Source organism: Canis lupus, chromosome 5, assembly GCF_003254725.2.
Source record: "Canis lupus dingo isolate Sandy chromosome 5, ASM325472v2, whole genome shotgun sequence".
Lineage (NCBI taxonomy): Eukaryota > Metazoa > Chordata > Mammalia > Carnivora > Canidae > Canis > Canis lupus.
This window is the reverse complement of record NC_064247.1, coordinates 10,445,240-10,463,426: the sequence shown is the minus strand read 5'-3', so window position 1 is coordinate 10,463,426 and position 18,187 is coordinate 10,445,240. Positions and strand designations below refer to the sequence as shown.

Here is an 18,187-nt window from a genome sequence, read left to right as displayed (position 1 = left end):
TACTACTGCTGAATTGCATATGAGGACCCGAGAACATTATTCAGGAGTACTGTAGACTTTTGAAATGTGCAGTGCTATCAACCATTAAATTCTTGATTTTTTTTTTAATTTCCCCATGAACTGGAAAGAAAAGATGATTGCAAAAGCCCCCCACCCCCACCCCATTGCTGCCCCTTAGTGTACACTCCTGGCTGAATCGTCTCCCCTTGAGACTGTCCTGGCATAACACTCTTGATGTATTCTCTTACATCACAATTTGTCACAGCAAACTGGAGAGAGGTTCTCCTATCGGGTGGCCAGATGGTTAGGACTTGAAGGTGGGCTCTAAAGCTGACTAATGAACCCTGCTACGAGCCAGCAAGACAGTCAGACACCTCTGTCCTAAGTTGCAAGGAACTGAATTCTGCTAATGATATCCAGAGACTTAGAAGAAGATTCCAGACCTCAGATGGGATTCCAGACACAGTTGACATCTTGATTTGAACCTTGAGCAGAACACCCAGTTTACCTGACTCAACACTGTAAGAATGGAAATTTGTGTTGTTTTATGCTGCTAAGCTTGTGTTCATTCATGATATATACCAGAGATTAATATAATGGATTTCAAACTTTCTTCTACATGTAGCTGTGTGTGCATATATTTGTGTGTGCCTGTGTTTCTCTGTGTGCAAAGAGAGAAAAAGAGAGAGAGGAAGAGAGAGAGAGGATGATGATGAAGACAATTGAGTTAAATTCTAGAATTATCTACCATGGATGATGTACTTGCCACATGAAAATGGATTTTAAGTTTTCAGTTAAATGCTGAGTACCCTCTCTATTCCCATAGGGAGAGACACCAAAGCTGTGGAAAATGACAAACAGGAGCCTCGTAACAACATTCATCCTCATAGGCCTTCCCCATGCACCAGCCCTGGACATCCCCCTCTTCACAATCTTCTTAGTGATTTATGTACTCACCGTGATGGGGAACCTCCTCATCCTGCTGGTGATCATGGTAGATTCTCACCTCCACACCCCCATGTACTACTTCCTGACCAACCTGTCCTTCATTGACATGTGGTTCTCCACAGTCACTGTGCCCAAAATGCTGATGACCTTGGGGTCTCCAGGAGGCAGAATGATCTCCTTTCACAGCTGCATGGCCCAGCTCTACTGCTTCCACTTCCTGGGCAGCACCGAGTGTTTCCTCTACACAGTCATGTCTTATGACCGCTACCTGGCCATCAGTCACCCACTCAGGTACGCCAGCATGATGAGGGGGAGAACGTGTGCCCTCCTGGCCACCAGCACGTGGCTCAGTGGCTCTCTGCACTCTGCTGTCCAGACCACGCTGACGTTCCGTTTGCCCTACTGTGGGCCCAGCCAGATCCAGCATTACTTCTGTGATGCCCCTCCCATCCTCAGGCTGGCCTGTGCAGACACCTCCGTGAATGAGATAGTGATCTTTGTCAACATTGGGGTGGTGGCCTCGGGCTGCTTCCTCCTCATAGTGTTGTCCTATGTGTCCATTGTCTGTTCCATCCTGAAGATCCGCACCTCAGAGGGGAGGCACAGAGCCTTTCAGACCTGTGCCTCCCACTGCATTGTGGTCCTTTGTTTCTTTGTTCCCTGTGTTTTCATCTACCTGAGGCCAGGCTCCAGGGATGCTGTGGATGGGGTCGTGGCAGTCTTCTACACGGTGCTGACACCCCTTCTAAACCCTGTGGTGTATACCCTGAGGAACAAGGAAGTGAAGAAAGCTCTGTTGAAGCTTAAAGACAAAATAACACAGTCTCAGAGCAAATAAACACTGGAAAGTAGATGTGCTCATTAAAAAAAGTGATATATTCAGTCATCAACATGCAATATATTACATGTGTAGTTCTCCGTGGTAATGTTGTCCACAACCATCCACTCATGAATATTTGTTTCACATATTGGTCTTAGGAATTTTTACACCAGAAGTAAAGTTTTATTGATGTTGAGCTTGCTTATATTTTGATCTATAAATTATTTCTTTGTGAAAGTTTTATTTTAATTTTTTCCACCTTATGGAGCTACAATTGACATATACCATTGTTTTGCCTTCTTAAAAATAAGTATTCTGGTTGGATCTCTGACACAAGGGTTGTATTTTTCATATAGCTAAGTTTTAATAGCTAAGTTTTTCTTAAAGCTTATGTACACAACTTGGGAATTTACACTCCTAGTCATAGTGTCCAAGGACAACAGCAAATATCAGTGTCACTTACTCATGATTGTAACTATGTGACTACCTTCTCAGTTTATCAATGGCAGTGTATGGCTTTGTGTGTGTATGTGTGTGTGTGTGTGTGTTTGGGTCCCCGTGTGACCACTCGTCTTCATGGCACATCGTGATCATGTTCATTGCTCCCACACTGAATGAGTTCTAAGCTGTGAGCAGCTCCTTATTGCTCTGGGGGGTCAGCCAAGACAGGCTGTGGTGCTGACACGTTCCTCTCAGGAACTGCCAACATCCGCCATCTTGCCAGAGCCCTGTAGGTTCCCAGGTTGGGTGAGGCGGAGCAGCAGGAAGGTAAGGGCAGAAACCACTAGTCTCCATCACATATTCTGACCTGGGTCTCCTGTGCTACCTGACAGATGTCCCCGGTTGGTACCAAACCTTTCCATGCTGGATGCTGTGCCACAGCTGGTGGCAGCTGGTCATCTGGCCAGGTCCCCCTGCTCCCACCATCTTAGGGTCTTAGAAATTCAGCTGCCCCAAACTACAACCTGCTCTGGGACAAGAGCACCCCACATTGCAGGCTGGGACCAATGATGTTTCCTACGTGAAAGATAAAAATTGAAAAGATATTTAAGTAATGTGTCAACATGAGATTTCCACATATTTCTTTTGCAAATCAGAAAAAAACCCTAGCCAGGACAAAACACCCTGAAAATACCTATGTAATGACTACCTTGCTCATACTTGTGGGCACCCACATGTAATGGATGAAATGCTATACTTGCATCCAAACAAAACAAATATTGGCTCAAATCCTTTGATAATAATTTTATACTCAGTACCTCAATTTTCCATCTCAAAAAATTACCCTCTCTCAAAATACTGTTATGAGGATCAAAAGGATGTATACAAGTGGTTTGAATCACAATGAATTCTTTTTTAAAAATATTTTATTTATTTATTCATGAGAGACAGAGAAGGAGAAGCAGATACATAGGTAGAGGGAGAAGCAGGCTCCCTGGAGGGATTCCGATGTGGGACTGGATCCCCAGACCCCGAGATCATGTTCTGAGCGCAAGACAGGCACTCAACCACTGAGCCACCTCGGTGTCCCTATAATAAATTCTTAATTAAGTTTTAAAGTTCAATCCTGGGGCCACCAGTCATTAGCCTGATTCTCCGAATCCTTCCCTTCGCACATTATGTCAATGATTCCCAGCAACTGAACTGCATTTTTGAAGATGCATGAATGTGTGCTTTTTTAAAAAAAATCACCTTAAATTATAGATAATAAATCACTCTAGTTTATTATGGACATTGAAATCATCCTGATTCATTAAATATTTTAATATATTTGCTACCCTTGTATTTCCTAGCTTTCAAGGAATTTAACTATAAGAAAATACCTGGAACATTAAAATTATTATGAATTAAATTATTATAGATTAATTATGAGACAAAAAGTTACATTATTAAGCTTGGGATATGCTAGGCAATTTATAATTTAATCATTGCAAGAACCCTATAAGATAGTTTCTGTTGTTATAAAAAAATTAGAAAATGAAGGCAGGTTAGATAACTTGAAAAATTTATGCAAGAGTAAGGAATATGATCAAGGTTTAATTTCAGGCTATGTGACACCAAAGCCCATGGTTTTAAAACCTACTGTACATTATCATCACTAATTTCAAGAAAGTTTCATTTTGGAGGAAGCAGAGCAGTATCAATGGATATCACTAACTATTGCAGTAACAAAAACATAGGTTTTTGAATAGTTATGTGTATTTTATAAACAAAATGTAGGATTTTTTTAGAAACTACATATTCTCCCCATAGATTATGAAAAGTGCCTTCTCTACCTCCACTAACTGATATTGCAAATGTGTCATCACACAGTATCATCCCATCTGTTTACTTATGTGTTCCACATTAAACTGTGGTTCCTCTGGGAAAAATACTGTCATAGGGCTGTACTAATCCACTACATTTATATTGGTCTGATGTATTTAGAATGTTCTCCCTGCTACAGACCTTTTATATTTCCAAATATTTACTTTTTGAGGGACTCAACTTCTAATCCACACTCAATAATATTAGATATCATTCCTACACAGAGGCCATCTTTTTTTTTTCTCCATGCTGCTCTTATCTTCTTTGTTCAAGTCCCTGATGACTTGAGTTCTTTTGATATTTCCATTTGAAGATAAAGCTATCACATCAAACTTCGTCTAAACCAAAACTTTTTTTCCTTCTTCTTCCACATTTGTCTCTCTAGGGATATGATTGGCCTGACAAAATTTACTCTGAAACTCCGAAGGTCTTCCTATAGTCTCAGCTCACATATTTCTTCTTTGTGCAATTAAAAAGGGTTAAGAGAAGAAATAGGGAAAGAGGACAGAGGCAAGATGGCATGAAGAAATTCCAGAAAATAAAGAAAAATGTTGGATAATTTTAATTCTTCAATAATAAATGTTTTACACTATCAAATAATGGTTGGGAAAAGCTTATTTTGTAAATACTCCATTGTGTTGTTGGTATGTTTCCAGAGCCATTAGAAGTTTTTCAGAAGAGGAAAATAAAAAGAAATAAAATAGTGGAGAACTGATGTTTGCATCCCACGTAAGGAACGGTGAAATCTGAGCAAATGTCTCATCACATTGTGCCACATTTTGATGTATTCTCCTGGGTTTCTCCTCAAAATAGCAGACCTGGAGTATTGAACTTGTCCCCTGAGGCTCGTTATTAGTGGTGCTATTCCACTTTAACCTGAACTTTTAAAATATTGTTTGGTAATAGCATGATGTGTCTGATTGATTTCTTGAAGCTTTATCTTCTGAGTTCACTAGTGGTTGAAAATGGTAGTGGCTGAATTATAAGAAGTAGATGACTAATATGGGAAAAATCAGGCTCAAAACCAGAATGACAAGGGAAATTTATAATGATCCCAATGCTGATACTTGTTCATTCACTCATGCTATCCGAAATAATCATCAATGCAATAATCCTTTCAACAATTTAAATTAGGTGACCCCTATTTAATATACAAGGAACACAGGGCGTCAGGATATTATCTGTGCTCCAGACCTCCAGATCCCAATTGGAGACACATAAATAGACAAAAGAATCTACTAGCGTCCTAGAGTATATATGGGGTGCTACAGAAAACATCATGACATCTAACAGAGATGAGGTAGTACAGTGAATTACTCCCTGAAAATAAAGAAAATAATATTTACAGATAACTAATGCTTACTTCAACCACATAACTCATAATAATTAGTCCATACAGAGTATGAGTAATACAAAAATGATTTCAGTCTATGTGTTTTGGAGTCTGCTCCACATTCACAGAGCTTCTGTTTTCCAGGCCAAGTCATAATGCATGTTGACTCTTTTAGTTCTAACAAGTAGAGAATTGGGACCCAAGAGATTAAACCCAAGGCATTTCACATTTATTTTTATTGCCTGACAATCTTTACATCCAGACCATGCTCATGTATTGACCACGACCTGCCCGCTCTCAACCACAGGAAGGCCAGAATGTATAATCCTGCCATGTCCCTGTGGTAGAGACAAGGATGTGTTAGGTGGGCTTCACTAAGCAAGACTAAGGTCTAATTCAAATATTTGCAGTCTGATCCTATTCTTCTCACTGTGGGTAAAATTAAGACAAATGCATATCTTATCCTCCTTGGTGGAATGGGAGGGTCATATCCTTATTCAAAAGTTGTCACTATCAAGTATTTTCAAAGACCTTGTTCTCATATTTGGATACTCATACTATCGAAGTGACTGGGGGATGTACATATTAGATCAGAAAAGACATTGGTGAAACCTTACAGATTCGGTATCACTCTATTCCTCCAGTCCACCCATAGTCAGAGCAGGGGCTGTGGAAAGCCATAGTAGAATTTTGAAAATATGGAAATTTGTGCAGCGAGTCTCAGGGAGTCAGATGCCCTAATGATAGCACTAATGATCATTAGATACAAGTAGATGGCAAGGGCTCTTGTGGAGTGAGATATTATTAGGTAAGACATGCAAGAATTTCTAATTAGTTGTCCTCTAAAAGGTGCCTGCAGGCTGTATATTCACACATGTGTCGATGTGATATGAAAGTATTTAAAATCATTAATGAAATGTGACCAACCATTCATAGGTGAACAAACTGTAAAATCAACACAGAAGAGTAATTAGTACAATGGGCAGCCTGCCACGTTAATTAATCCATCACTGACATGGGCCAATTTGCCCTGTGACCTCAGCTCTCTGCTGGGTCCAAGGAAAGCCTTGATGTTCAATATGTCCCAATTTGTCTTGTTTTAAGAAGGCAAGGGACAGCTTCCAAGCCTTTTCTAATACTAGAGATAAAACTAGAAGTCACAAATCATAACTTCTTAAGCTCAACAACTGAACATTTTTAACAATGTAGTATTTTTTTTTTTTTTTTTTTTTTTATTGGTGTTCAATTTACTAACATACAGAATAACACCCAGTGCCCGTCACCCATTCACTCCCACCCCCCGCCCTCCTCCCCTTCTACCACCCCTAGTTCGTTTCCCAGAGTTAGCAGTCTTTATGTTCTGTCTCCCTTTCTGATATTTCCCACACATTTCTTCTCCCTTCCCTTATTTTCCCTTTCACTATTATTTATATTCCCCAAATGAATGAGAACATATAATGTTTGTCCTTCTCTGACTGACTTACTTCACTCAGCATAATACCCTCCAGTTCCATCCACGTTGAAGCAAATGGTGGGTATTTGTCATTTCTAATAGCTGAGTAATATTCCATTGTATACATAAACCACATCTTCTTTATCCATTCATCTTTCGTTGGACACCGAGGCTCCTTCCACAGTTTGGCTATCGTGGCCATTGCTGCTAGAAACATCGGGGTGCAGGTGTCCCAGCGTTTCATTGCATTTGTATCTTTGGGGTAAATCCCCAACAGTGCAATTGCTGGGTCGTAGGGCAGGTATATTTTTAACTGTTTGAGGAACCTCCACACAGTTTTCCACAGTGGCTGCACCAGTTCACATTCCCACCAACAGTGTAGGAGGGTTCCCTTTTCTCCACATCCTCTCCAACATTTGTTGTTTCCTGCCTTGTTAATTTTTCCCATTCTCACTGGTGTGAGGTGGTATCTCATTGTGGTTTTGATTTGTATTTCCCTGATGGCAAGTGATGCAGAGCATTTTCTCATGTGCATGTTGGCCATGTCTATGTCTTCTTCTGTGAGATTTCTGTTCATGTCTTTTGCCCATTTCATGATTGGATTGTTTGTTTCTTTGGTGTTGAGTTTAAAAAGTTCTTTATAGATCTTGGAAACTAGCCCTTTATCTGATATGTCATTTGCAAATATCTTCTCCCATTCTGTAGGTTGTCTTTGAGTTTTGTTGACTGTATCCTTTGCTGTGCAAAAGCTTCTTATCTTGATGAAGTCCCAATAGTTCATTTTTGCTTTTGTTTCTTTTGCCTTCGTGGATGTATCTTGCAAGAAGTTACTATGGCCGAGTTCAAAAAGGGTGTTGCCTGTGTTCTTCTCTAGGATTTTGATGGAATCTTGTCTCACATTTAGATCTTTCATCCATTTTGAGTTTATCTTTGTGTATGGTGAAAGAGAGTGGTCTAGTTTCATTCTTCTGCATGTGGATGTCCAATTTTCCCAGCACCATTTATTGAAGAGACTGTCTTTCTTCCAATGGATAGTCTTTCCTCCTTTATCGAATATTAGTTGCCCATAAAGTTCAGGGTCCACTTCTGGATTCTCTATTCTGTTCCACTGATCTATGTGTCTGTTTTTGTGCCAGTACCACACTGTCTTGATGACCACAGCTTTGTAGTACAACCTGAAATCTGGCATTGTGATGCCCCCAGATATGGTTTTCTTTTTTAAAATTCCCCTGGCTATTCGGGGTCTTTTCTGATTCCACACAAATCTTAAAATAATTTGTTCTAACTCTCTGAAGAAAGTCCATGGTATTTTGATAGGGATTGCATTAAACGTGTATATTGCCCTGGGTAACATTGACATTTTCACAATATTAATTCTGCCAATCCATGAGCATGGAATATTTTTCCATCTCTTTGTGTCTTCCTCAATTTCTTTCAGAAGTGTTCTATAGTTTTGAGGGTATAGATCCTTTACATCTTTGGTGAGGTTTATTCCTAGGTATCTTATGCTTTTGGGTGCAATTGTAAATGGGATTGACTCCTTAATTTCTCTTTCTTCAGTCTCATTGTTAGTGTATAGAAATGCCACTGACTTCTGGGCATTGATTTTGTATCCTGCCACGCTACCGAATTGCTGTATGAGTTCTAGCAATCTTGGGGTGGAGACTTTTGGGTTTTCTATGTAGAGTATCATGTCATCGGCGAAGAGGGAGAGTTTGACTTCTTCTTTGCCAATTTGAATGCCTTTAATGTCTTTTTGTTGTCTGATTGCTGAGGCTAGGACTTCCAGTACTATGTTGAATAGCAGTGGTGAGAGTGGACATCCCTGTCTTGTTCCTGATCTTAGGGGAAAGGCTCCCAGTGCTTCCCCATTGAGAATGATATTTGCTGTGGGCTTTTCATAGATGGCTTTTAAGATGTCGAGGAATGTTCCCTCTATCCCTACACTCTGAAGAGTTTTGATCAGGAATGGATGCTGTATTTTGTCAAATGCTTTCTCTGCATCCAATGAGAGGATCATATGGTTCTTGGTTTTTCTCTTGCTGATATGATGAATCACATTGATTGTTTTACGGGTGTTGAACCAGCCTTGTGTCCCAGGGATAAATCCTACTTGGTCATGGTGAATAATTTTCTTAATGTACTGTTGGATCCTATTGGCCAGTATCTTGTTGAGAATTTTTGCATCCATGTTCATCAGGGATATTGGTCTGTAATTCTCCTTTTTGGCGGGGTCTTTGTCTGGCTTTGGAATTAAGGTGATGCTGGCTTCATAGAACGAATTTGGAAGTACTCCATCTCTTTCTATCTTTCCAAACAGCTTTAGGAGAATAGGTATGATTTCTTCTTTAAACGTTTGATAAAATTCTCCTGGGAAGCCATCTGGCCCTGGACTCTTGTGTCTTGGGAGGTTTTTGATGACTGCTTCAATTTCCTCCCTGGTTATTGGCCTGTTCAGGTTTTCTATTTCTTCCTGTTCCAGTTTTGGTAGTTTGTGGCTTTCCAGGAATGCGTCCATTTCTTCTAGATTGCCTAATTTATTGGCGTATAGCTGTTCATAATATGTTTTTAAAATCGTTTGTATTTCCTTGGTGTTGGTAGTGATCTCTCCTTTCTCATTCATGATTTTATTAATTTGAGTCTTCTCTCTCTTCTTTTTAATAAGGCTGGCTAATGGTTTATCTATCTTATTAATTCTTTCAAAGAACCAACTCCTGGTTCTGTTGATCTGTTCCACAGTTCTTCTGGTCTCGATTTCGTTGAGTTCTGCTCGAATCTTTATTAGCTCCCTTCTTCTCTTGGGTGTAGGATCTATTTGCTGTTTTTTCTCTAGCTCCTTTATGTGTAAGGTTAGCTTTTGTATTTGAGTTCTTTCCAGTTTTTGAATGGATGCTTGTATTGCGATGTATTTCCCCCAACAATGTAGTATTTATGCAGATTTGTTTATATGTCTGAGTTTTTAAACTTTCTGATCCTTCCTATAGCTCAAATACTCCTTTCAGGATTAATTTTATTATTATGTTATATATATTTAAGTTACTAGATATGGTTGTAGTAGTGGTAAAATCTTTCCATTTTTTAACGTCTCCAAATATCATTATTTCACTCATATTTGATAGTTGCTCAACACTGAATTGTATTTATGTTTATTGAAGTATAGTTGACACACAATGTATAATAATTTCAGATGTACAACATATATTATTCCACAAGTCTATGCATTATGTTCTGCTCACCACAAGTGTAGCTTCCTCTGTCGCCTACAACCCTGTTACAATATCACTGACTGTACCTCCTATGCTGTGCCTTTCCTCCCATGGCTCATTCATTCCATACCTGGAAGCCTGAACCTCCGGGTCCCCTTTGCTCACTTCACCCCCTTCCCAGCCCTGCCCCTCTGGCAGACTCCAGTTTGTTCTCTGTATTTATTAGCAGAACATTCTTGATTGACATTTATCTTCTCACACTCTTTGCACTTTATGTCAATATTTGTCAATTTGTATCATTGCTGAGGCTCTGTCAGCTGTTAAAATATTTCACTGAAGAATAACTTACTAATAGCAATTTTCACAAGTCATATATTTTGAAGCTGTTCTGCTAATACAGTAGAGTTTGGGAATTTAATATCTTCCTCTTAAGTTGACTCTTTTATCTTTATAAAATGCGCCTTATACTCAGCCACAAAACAAATGAAATTTTGTATTTGTAACAACATAGATGGACCTAGAGGGCATTATGCTAAGTCAGACAGAGGAAGACAAATACTATATGATTTCACTTACATGTGGAATCTAAACAACAAAAGAACAAACAAGCAAATAATAAAAGAGAAGCAGGCTCTACAAAGAGCAAATTGGCTTAAATAGAGAACTAACTAATGGTGTCAAAAGAGGATGAGCAAAGTAGGTGAAAGAAATAAAGAGATAAAAACTTCCTGTTCTCAAATAATAAGTCATGGGGATTAAAATACAGCAAATACATAATTTTCTGTAGTGACAGATGGTGACTACACCTATCCTACATTTCCTAATGCAGACTATTGTCACATTACTATAACTAATATAATATTGTAGGTCAATTAGACTTCAATAAAAATAAAAAAAAAATAACTTTATGCTTCTTACTTCCAACCTTAAAAATCACTTTATTTGATGTATATAGACTTGGGTTTTCTCCTGGTGTTTTTGTGACATATGTTTTCCACTGTTAGTTTCCATTTTTAAGTTTCCAAGTTTCCATTCTTTGTATCTAATACAGTTTCTTTTCAAGTAGATAATTAAGAATTTTACACTTGATCTTAGCCAAAAGGCCGAGAAGCGATAGATAATTAGGAATTTTTAAGTCTGTCTGTAATACTTTTATTTTATTTGAGGTGATTACTGCATCTGTAATTGCTGATACAGTTAGATTTAAATTGAATATTTTGCTACTTGTTTTCATTCTACCTTAAATTCTTTTTTCTTAAATGAGTGGGAAATATCAGAAAGGGAGACAGAACATGAGAGACTCCTAACTCTGGGAAATGAACTAGGGGTGGTGGAAATGAGGGTGGGCGGGGGGTGGGGGTGACTGGGTGACGGGTCATTGAGGGGGGCACTTGATGGGATGAGCACTGGGTGTTATGCTATATGTTGGCAAATTGAACTCCAATAAAAAAATACATTAAAAATTCTCTTTTCTTTATTCCTGTGCTTTTTCTGTTTGCCGTGTATTAATAAAGTATTTAATATTAAACAAGAGTTCATCATTTTATTTTGTTGTTATTTAACTATTCTCATGATTCCATTATCTTTTTATGATATTCAATATAATTTTTAATATTATAACTTACTTACATTAGTACTTTCATCAAATCCTAAATAATCCAAGACACTTACAATCATTTAACTCCATGTAATATCTTAAATATTTTTATATTTTGTCCTGTATTTTATTTCTAATTATCTTATAAACCTCAAAGGACATTATTATTGGTGCTTTATTATTTAATTCATTTTTATTATTAATGTGCAATAATGTTTTTATATTTACCTATAATTTCCCTTCTGATCCTGTTTATTCCTTCTTGTACCCTGATCTAGGATCATTTTATTCAATTTTGGAATTTCTTTTAGTAATTTTTATAGTTCAGGGATATATTTTATTATGCAGTTCATTCTTTTTCAGAGGTAGGTTATATCTGACAGCTACTTTGTTACGCTTGTATAAAAATAATGGCTTTCTTTTTGTTTTTAATTTGGAATTTTTTTTAAAGATTTTATTTATTTATTCATGAGAAACAGAGAGAGAGGCAGAGGTTGAAGCAGGCTCCTTGCAGGGAGCCCGATGTGGGACTCCATCACAGGACCCCTAGATCATGACCTGAGCCAGAAACAGGTTCCCAACCATTGAGCCACCCAGGTGTCCCTTAATTTAGAAATTGACTTATTTGCTTGCCTGCTTTGAAAAAGCAACCTTACAAAGGTATAATTTGCATATGCTGAAAGTACCCATTGTAGGTGCCCACTTTGATGCTTTAACAAATGTTGGTTACTTCCACAATCAAGATAAAAATCTTTCCATCATCCCAATGGAATCCCTGTGTCCTTTCTGTTGTTCTTCACCAGTCTGAGATGCAGACTGATCTACTTTCTCTCACTGCAGATGATACCTGTGTTTTTGGAGTTTCCAACAATAGAATCAGAGAGTACTTACACTTCTGTGACCAGCTTCTTTCACTCATCCATCTTCTTCTCCCTCATCTGTGTTTGTGCCTATCAATAATTCATTTCTCATTGAATGTAGTCTATGGTGTAAATATGTCACAATTTATCACCCATTGCTTAACATTTGTCTTGTTTCCAGTCTGGGCATATTATTTATAAAGATGTTATGTAGAATCATTTGCAAAATTTGTGTGGACATATGTTTTCAATTCTCTTGAGTAAATATCAGATGGTGGAACTGCTAAGTGAAATGATAAGTCAAGTTACAAGTGCATGTTTAATTCCTTAAGAAACTATCTGATTGTTCTGCAAATTGATTGTACCTTCTATATCTCCACTAGCAAGACAAGAGTTCCAACTGCTCTGCATTTTATGCATATTTGATGTTGTCAATTTTTAAATTTTAGCCCCTTGATTATGTGTGGTAGTATCTTACTACAGTTTACTTTAGATTTCACTGTTTATTAATAACGTTGAGTACTTATTCATCTTCCTGTTGGCCACTCACATATTTTCTTTGTGAAGTGTGTGGCCAAGTTTTATGCCTGTTTCTCATGAGTCATTTGTTTTTGGTTATTGACTTGTGGGATATCTTTACACCTTTTGGGGTTGAAGTTTGGGCCTTCCATCCCTTGGTATCTCACAGGGCCATGTTATCAAGACGTAGATGCTCCTAGAAGCACTATCTCTGGGGCTCTTTAAATTTACAGTCTCTATAAAAGTCTTTGGGTGTTATTGTGACAAACAGTTCTGTAAGGTTCAGCAACAGATTTGAGCAAATCTCCCAAAGACTGTGCTTCTTGGGCTTACTTGGAAAAGTAAGAAAGCTGGAGGTTACCCTTTCCTTATACGGACCCTCCTCATGCCACTCATTGAATGGGAGGAGGAAACAGATGTTTAAGGCCAGAACAGACCAGAGAATGTAGTGACCAGTCCTCTTGCTTACTTAACCTCATGGGCTTTACCTGTCTTGTCTCCTAAGTTACACTGTCAGCCAGATAATTTCACCTGAAGCCCGTTCAGGTACTTAGCCCAAACAGTTCCAAAATGAGACTTTCATTCTACCCCCAGAACTCACCTTTGTTACTTTCTCTACTCTCGAGTTATGTCACAGCTGTCAGAGCATACTAACTTCCCCACCAACTCGACCTCCTCACACACTTGGCTACCACATGCCACCTGCTGCACCACTCTCAATGTCTGCTGCTACTGCCTCACCTGGATCATCATGAGTGTGTGTTTCTTCTTTTCTGAGATGCAGCTGGAAAGGCTCTCTCAATGTTTCTCCCCTAGAGCTTGCCTTCCTCTAAACTATCTTCCTTGTTGCTATTATGTCTCTAAATGGAAATGCCATCATATTGCTGTCACATTTGTGTATTTTAATAACTTTCCAGAATGTGCAAGATGAAAGTCCTTTTCTTATTGTCTAATTTTTCTGACTCCTTTTCTTATGCCCCTATGCATCTTTTATATTGGGGCTATAAGCTCCTTGAAGGGATGTCTTTGTCTCTGTAATCTTTGTATCTGTGGTGTGTAGGACTTAACACATATTTATATGTTGAATGGATAAGTAGGTGGATTTCAGCAGGAGAGAGAAAAAAAGAACATAAAAAATGTTAGTGGTCTGGTTAAAACAAATCCAAAGTTGTTTTATCCAACCCTCTATCAATTAAACTACTAATATTTGATAGCTTTATTGAGTGGCCAATATATATATTAGCTAAACATCCTCACATCAGACATCCTTACAGTCTTGGAACTGTTCAGAGTCTTTACCTATCACCATAAATGGCTGCTTCTACTGGAGTTCTGGCAAGCAATGCAGAAGTAAAAATTAAACATGCATTAAATTTTAATTAAAAAATTAAGATTGGATAATTGAAATGTTCCTTACAAGTATAATGTTCAGGTTGGTGGTTCAATTTAATTCTAAATAAATAAAAGAGAAGCTAGTCATATCTGGCCTTTCTTCTTTATTCACATTGACCCAACACTGACTTTCTGCCCACCTTGAGCACAGCTTTCTTCACTTCCTTGTTCCTCAGGGTGTACACCACAGGGATTAGAAGGGGTGTCAGCACCGTGTAGAAGACCACAACCCCATCCACAGCATCCCTGGAGCCTGGCCTCAGGTAAATGAAAAGACCAGGGCCAAAGAAACAAAGGACCACAATGCAGTGGGAGGCACAGGTCTGAGAGGCTCTATGCCTCTCCTCTGAGGTGCGGATTTCAGGATGGAACAGACGATGGACACATAGGACAACACTATGAGGAGGAAGCAGCCCGAGGCCACCACCCCAATGTTGACAAAGATCACCATCTCGTTCACAGAGGTGTCTGCACAGGCCAGCCTGAGGATGGGAGGGGCATCACAGAAGTAATGCTGGATCTGGCCGGGACCACAGTAGGGCAAACGGAATGTCAGCGTGGTCTGGACAGCAGAGTGCAGAGAGCCACTGAGCCACGTGCCGGTGGCCAGGAGGGCACACGTTCTCCCCCTCATCATGCTGGCGTACCTGAGTGGGTGACTGATGGCCAGGTAGCGGTCATAGGACATGACTGTGTAGAGGAAACACTCGGTGCTGCCCAGGAAGTGGAAGCAGTAGAGCTGGGCCATGCAGCTGTGAAAGGAGATCATCCTGCCTCCTGGAGACCCCAAGGTCATCAGCATTTTGGGCACAGTGACTGTGGAGAACCACATGTCAATGAAGGACAGGTTGGTCAGGAAGTAGTACATGGGGGTGTGGAGGTGAGAATCCACCCTGATCACCAGCAGGATGAGGAGGTTCCCCATCACGGTGAGTACATAAATCACTAAGAAGATTGTGAAGAAGGGGATGTCCAGGGCTGGTGCATGGGGAAGGCCCATGAGGATGAACATTGTCACTACACTCATGTTTGTCATTTCTTCTCACATATGGAGTTCTGTCCCTATTGGAAGGAAAGCAAATTCAACATTTACTGAGATCATATTTTATGGCAACTACATTTTTGCTGATGGAAAAACACAAGATGTATTGTCATTTATGTGTTATATGGCATTTTTACTTTACATGGGGCTTTGAGGAGATTTGGTCACTTCCTTATTACGGTACCCAAATCAGCCAAATAGAAAAGAGAGGTAAATTGTGTTTTTTATTTTCTGTAGAATTAGAAAAGCTATACCCAAACCAACAACTTTCCAGAGTTGGCATGCTCTCTCATGGATAAGTCTTTATCCAGGTGTCTCTCTCTCTCTCTCTCTCTTTTCCTTTCTAACCATCAGCACCCCCCGCTAGAAAATACACATAAATACACACGTGAACATGTACACACACTGGCATATATACAGATTTAATCTCTTCTCATCAGAGAATTTCCACTATAAGTACAGATTTCTAAAGAAAGCTTCATCCATAGTGGCTGAGAAAACTTCCCTCCTAAAGCTCTCTGGTCAGCAGCAGATGTGTCAGGGCAGGACCCTAGCAAGGTTTTAGCATCACAGGTTCATCAGTCCTACGCTGAGCCATGATCATAACCCCCTAATTAGTTGTGAAGTCTGACCCCTACTTGATGCAGTAGCGGTCAGAGTACCATCACCTTCCCCACCTCCTCTTATCCTATGTTTATTTCTATTTATAAATTTTTATTATTTCTCTCTCCAGATCTTTAAGCAATCAATCATCCTCCTTCTGGAGTGTCATCAGATCTTCTCAGAGTATATTTTGAGGTGTCCATGAAGCATTAGGTCTGCTTAATTAGTAAAGAGGACCACACCGCATATTTGAGTTTTGAATTCCAAGACCAAATATTTATGTTTACTGTAAGACAGACACCAATGTTCTTTCAAAAATAAAGGAAAAGTATGTAGTGTTATTCCACAGCTCAGACTGCAGGTTTCCTCCCTCCCTCCCTTCCTTCCTTCCTTCCTTCCTTCCTTCCTTCTTTCCTTCCTTCCTTCCTTCCTTCCTTCCTTCCTTCCTTCCTTCCTTCCTTCCTTTATTTCTTCCATAGTTTCTTTCTTTTGAGTGATCTGAAAGTCCTTGAAATTATATGTCCAAAGAGAAAACAAAGAGGGATGAAGAAGTGAAGAGAAATCTGATTCCACACTTGGAACTCTCTGATAGCAAAAGAGCATTTTTTTAAAGATTTTATTTATTTATTCATGAGACACACACACAGACACAGAGAGAGAGAGAGAGAGAGACAGAGAGAGAGACAGAGACAGAGACAGAGACACAGGCAGAGGGATTTTTTCCCTGCTTCCTGCAGGGAGCCCGATGTGGGACTTGATCCCAAGACTCCAGGATCACGCCCTGAGCCGAAGGCAGACACTCAACCGCTGAGCCACTCAGACGTCCCAAAAGAGCATTTGTTTACTAATTTTTAAGGTGCTTCTGCCATACAAAGTCAAGTCAGAAACATGTCTCCATTCTGGTGCATCTGATAAAAACAGACTTTTCCTGTTGTAATGTTGTAATTACAACTTTTTCACAGATGTAATGCTGTTTTATAGAGAAAGCACTCTATTGACCATGATTTTAGAGAATTTTGCGTGTTTTATTAAACTGCAAACCTGGTCCTGCCACCACAACCAAGCAATATAAGCCAAAACAGAAAAAGAAAAGCAAAAAAATTTTTAAGAGCAAAATTATGAATATAAATGCATCATAATTACCACAAAATTCTCAACAATAAAAAGTGCTGAGGGTTAGCCAATTTTTGGTTTAAGGTTAGCAATTTTTGCTACATAGCAATTGTACAACTAAGTTTTGGATCATAAGCCAAAATTCAAAATTTAAAGCAACTCTCAGTCTTTGATGAGTAGGATGCTTCTTTTTCTTGCATAGATAAAACCTCAGGAAGAATAATCGATAGAGACAAACATTTTAAATAACAGAGCTTAAAATTGATTTAATGTTTCAGAAGATACTGCCTTGACCCCTGAGTCTTCATGGATGAGGATAATGCTTCCCTATCATGATAAATACTCAGAATTTTTTCCAAATGCCTTTGTTTAACTTGATTTTATATATGATGGGCCACCATTCCAGAAAACATTTTATTTAGCCAAAAATTAATTCCTAAATAAAAAACCCTGACACTCTGTGACCCTGACACATTTTCTAACCAAAATGCCTTATCCTGATGATGATACAATTACGGTTTTTTGTTGTTGTTGTTGTTTTTCTTTCAGAGTAAAGAACAGAAGAACATTTAAGGAAGAACATTTCTTCTTTAAATTCAAGGTAGAAAATATGGGCCTTCATCCCCAAAGGGACAATTCTCTAATGAGGTTCATAGTCTCCTTGATGAATCTTTACTTTCTGGTGATTGTGGCCAGTATGAACCAGAGCTCTGGAGCTTTTTTGCTCCAGGGATGATCAGAGTATTACTCCTCCTAGATAAACATTTTACTAATTAAACTTTCTCCCTCCAGGCCTTGAGACAGTGCAAGTTTCTAATCAGGAATATATGCCACTTCATCTTGTCTGATTCAGAGATTTTCTTTTTTCAGGGACTCCTGCCTTTGTTCCTTCTTAGAACATGTTTAGATTCTCTGTGAAAGTTGATGTTTTTAAACTTGAATCAATATAACTGAAGAGGGGGAAATACACTTTTCTTCTACAATTAATGTATGT

General features: G+C 39.0%; 1 protein-coding gene and 1 pseudogene across 1 annotated transcript; one reads left to right on the top strand and one right to left on the bottom strand.

Moving 5' to 3' along the window:
• Positions 1 to 850: 850 nt before the first annotated feature.
• Positions 851 to 1,786, top strand: LOC112671513 (olfactory receptor 10G9). Its single transcript, XM_025465783.3, has one exon. The coding sequence runs from the start codon at positions 851 to 853 to the stop codon at positions 1,784 to 1,786; it is 936 nt and encodes a 311-aa protein (XP_025321568.3).
• A 12,753-nt stretch (positions 1,787 to 14,539) lies between these two features.
• LOC112671011 (olfactory receptor 10G7-like) lies at positions 14,540 to 15,471 on the bottom strand (annotated as a pseudogene).
• Between the last annotated feature and the right edge of the window lie 2,716 nt (positions 15,472 to 18,187).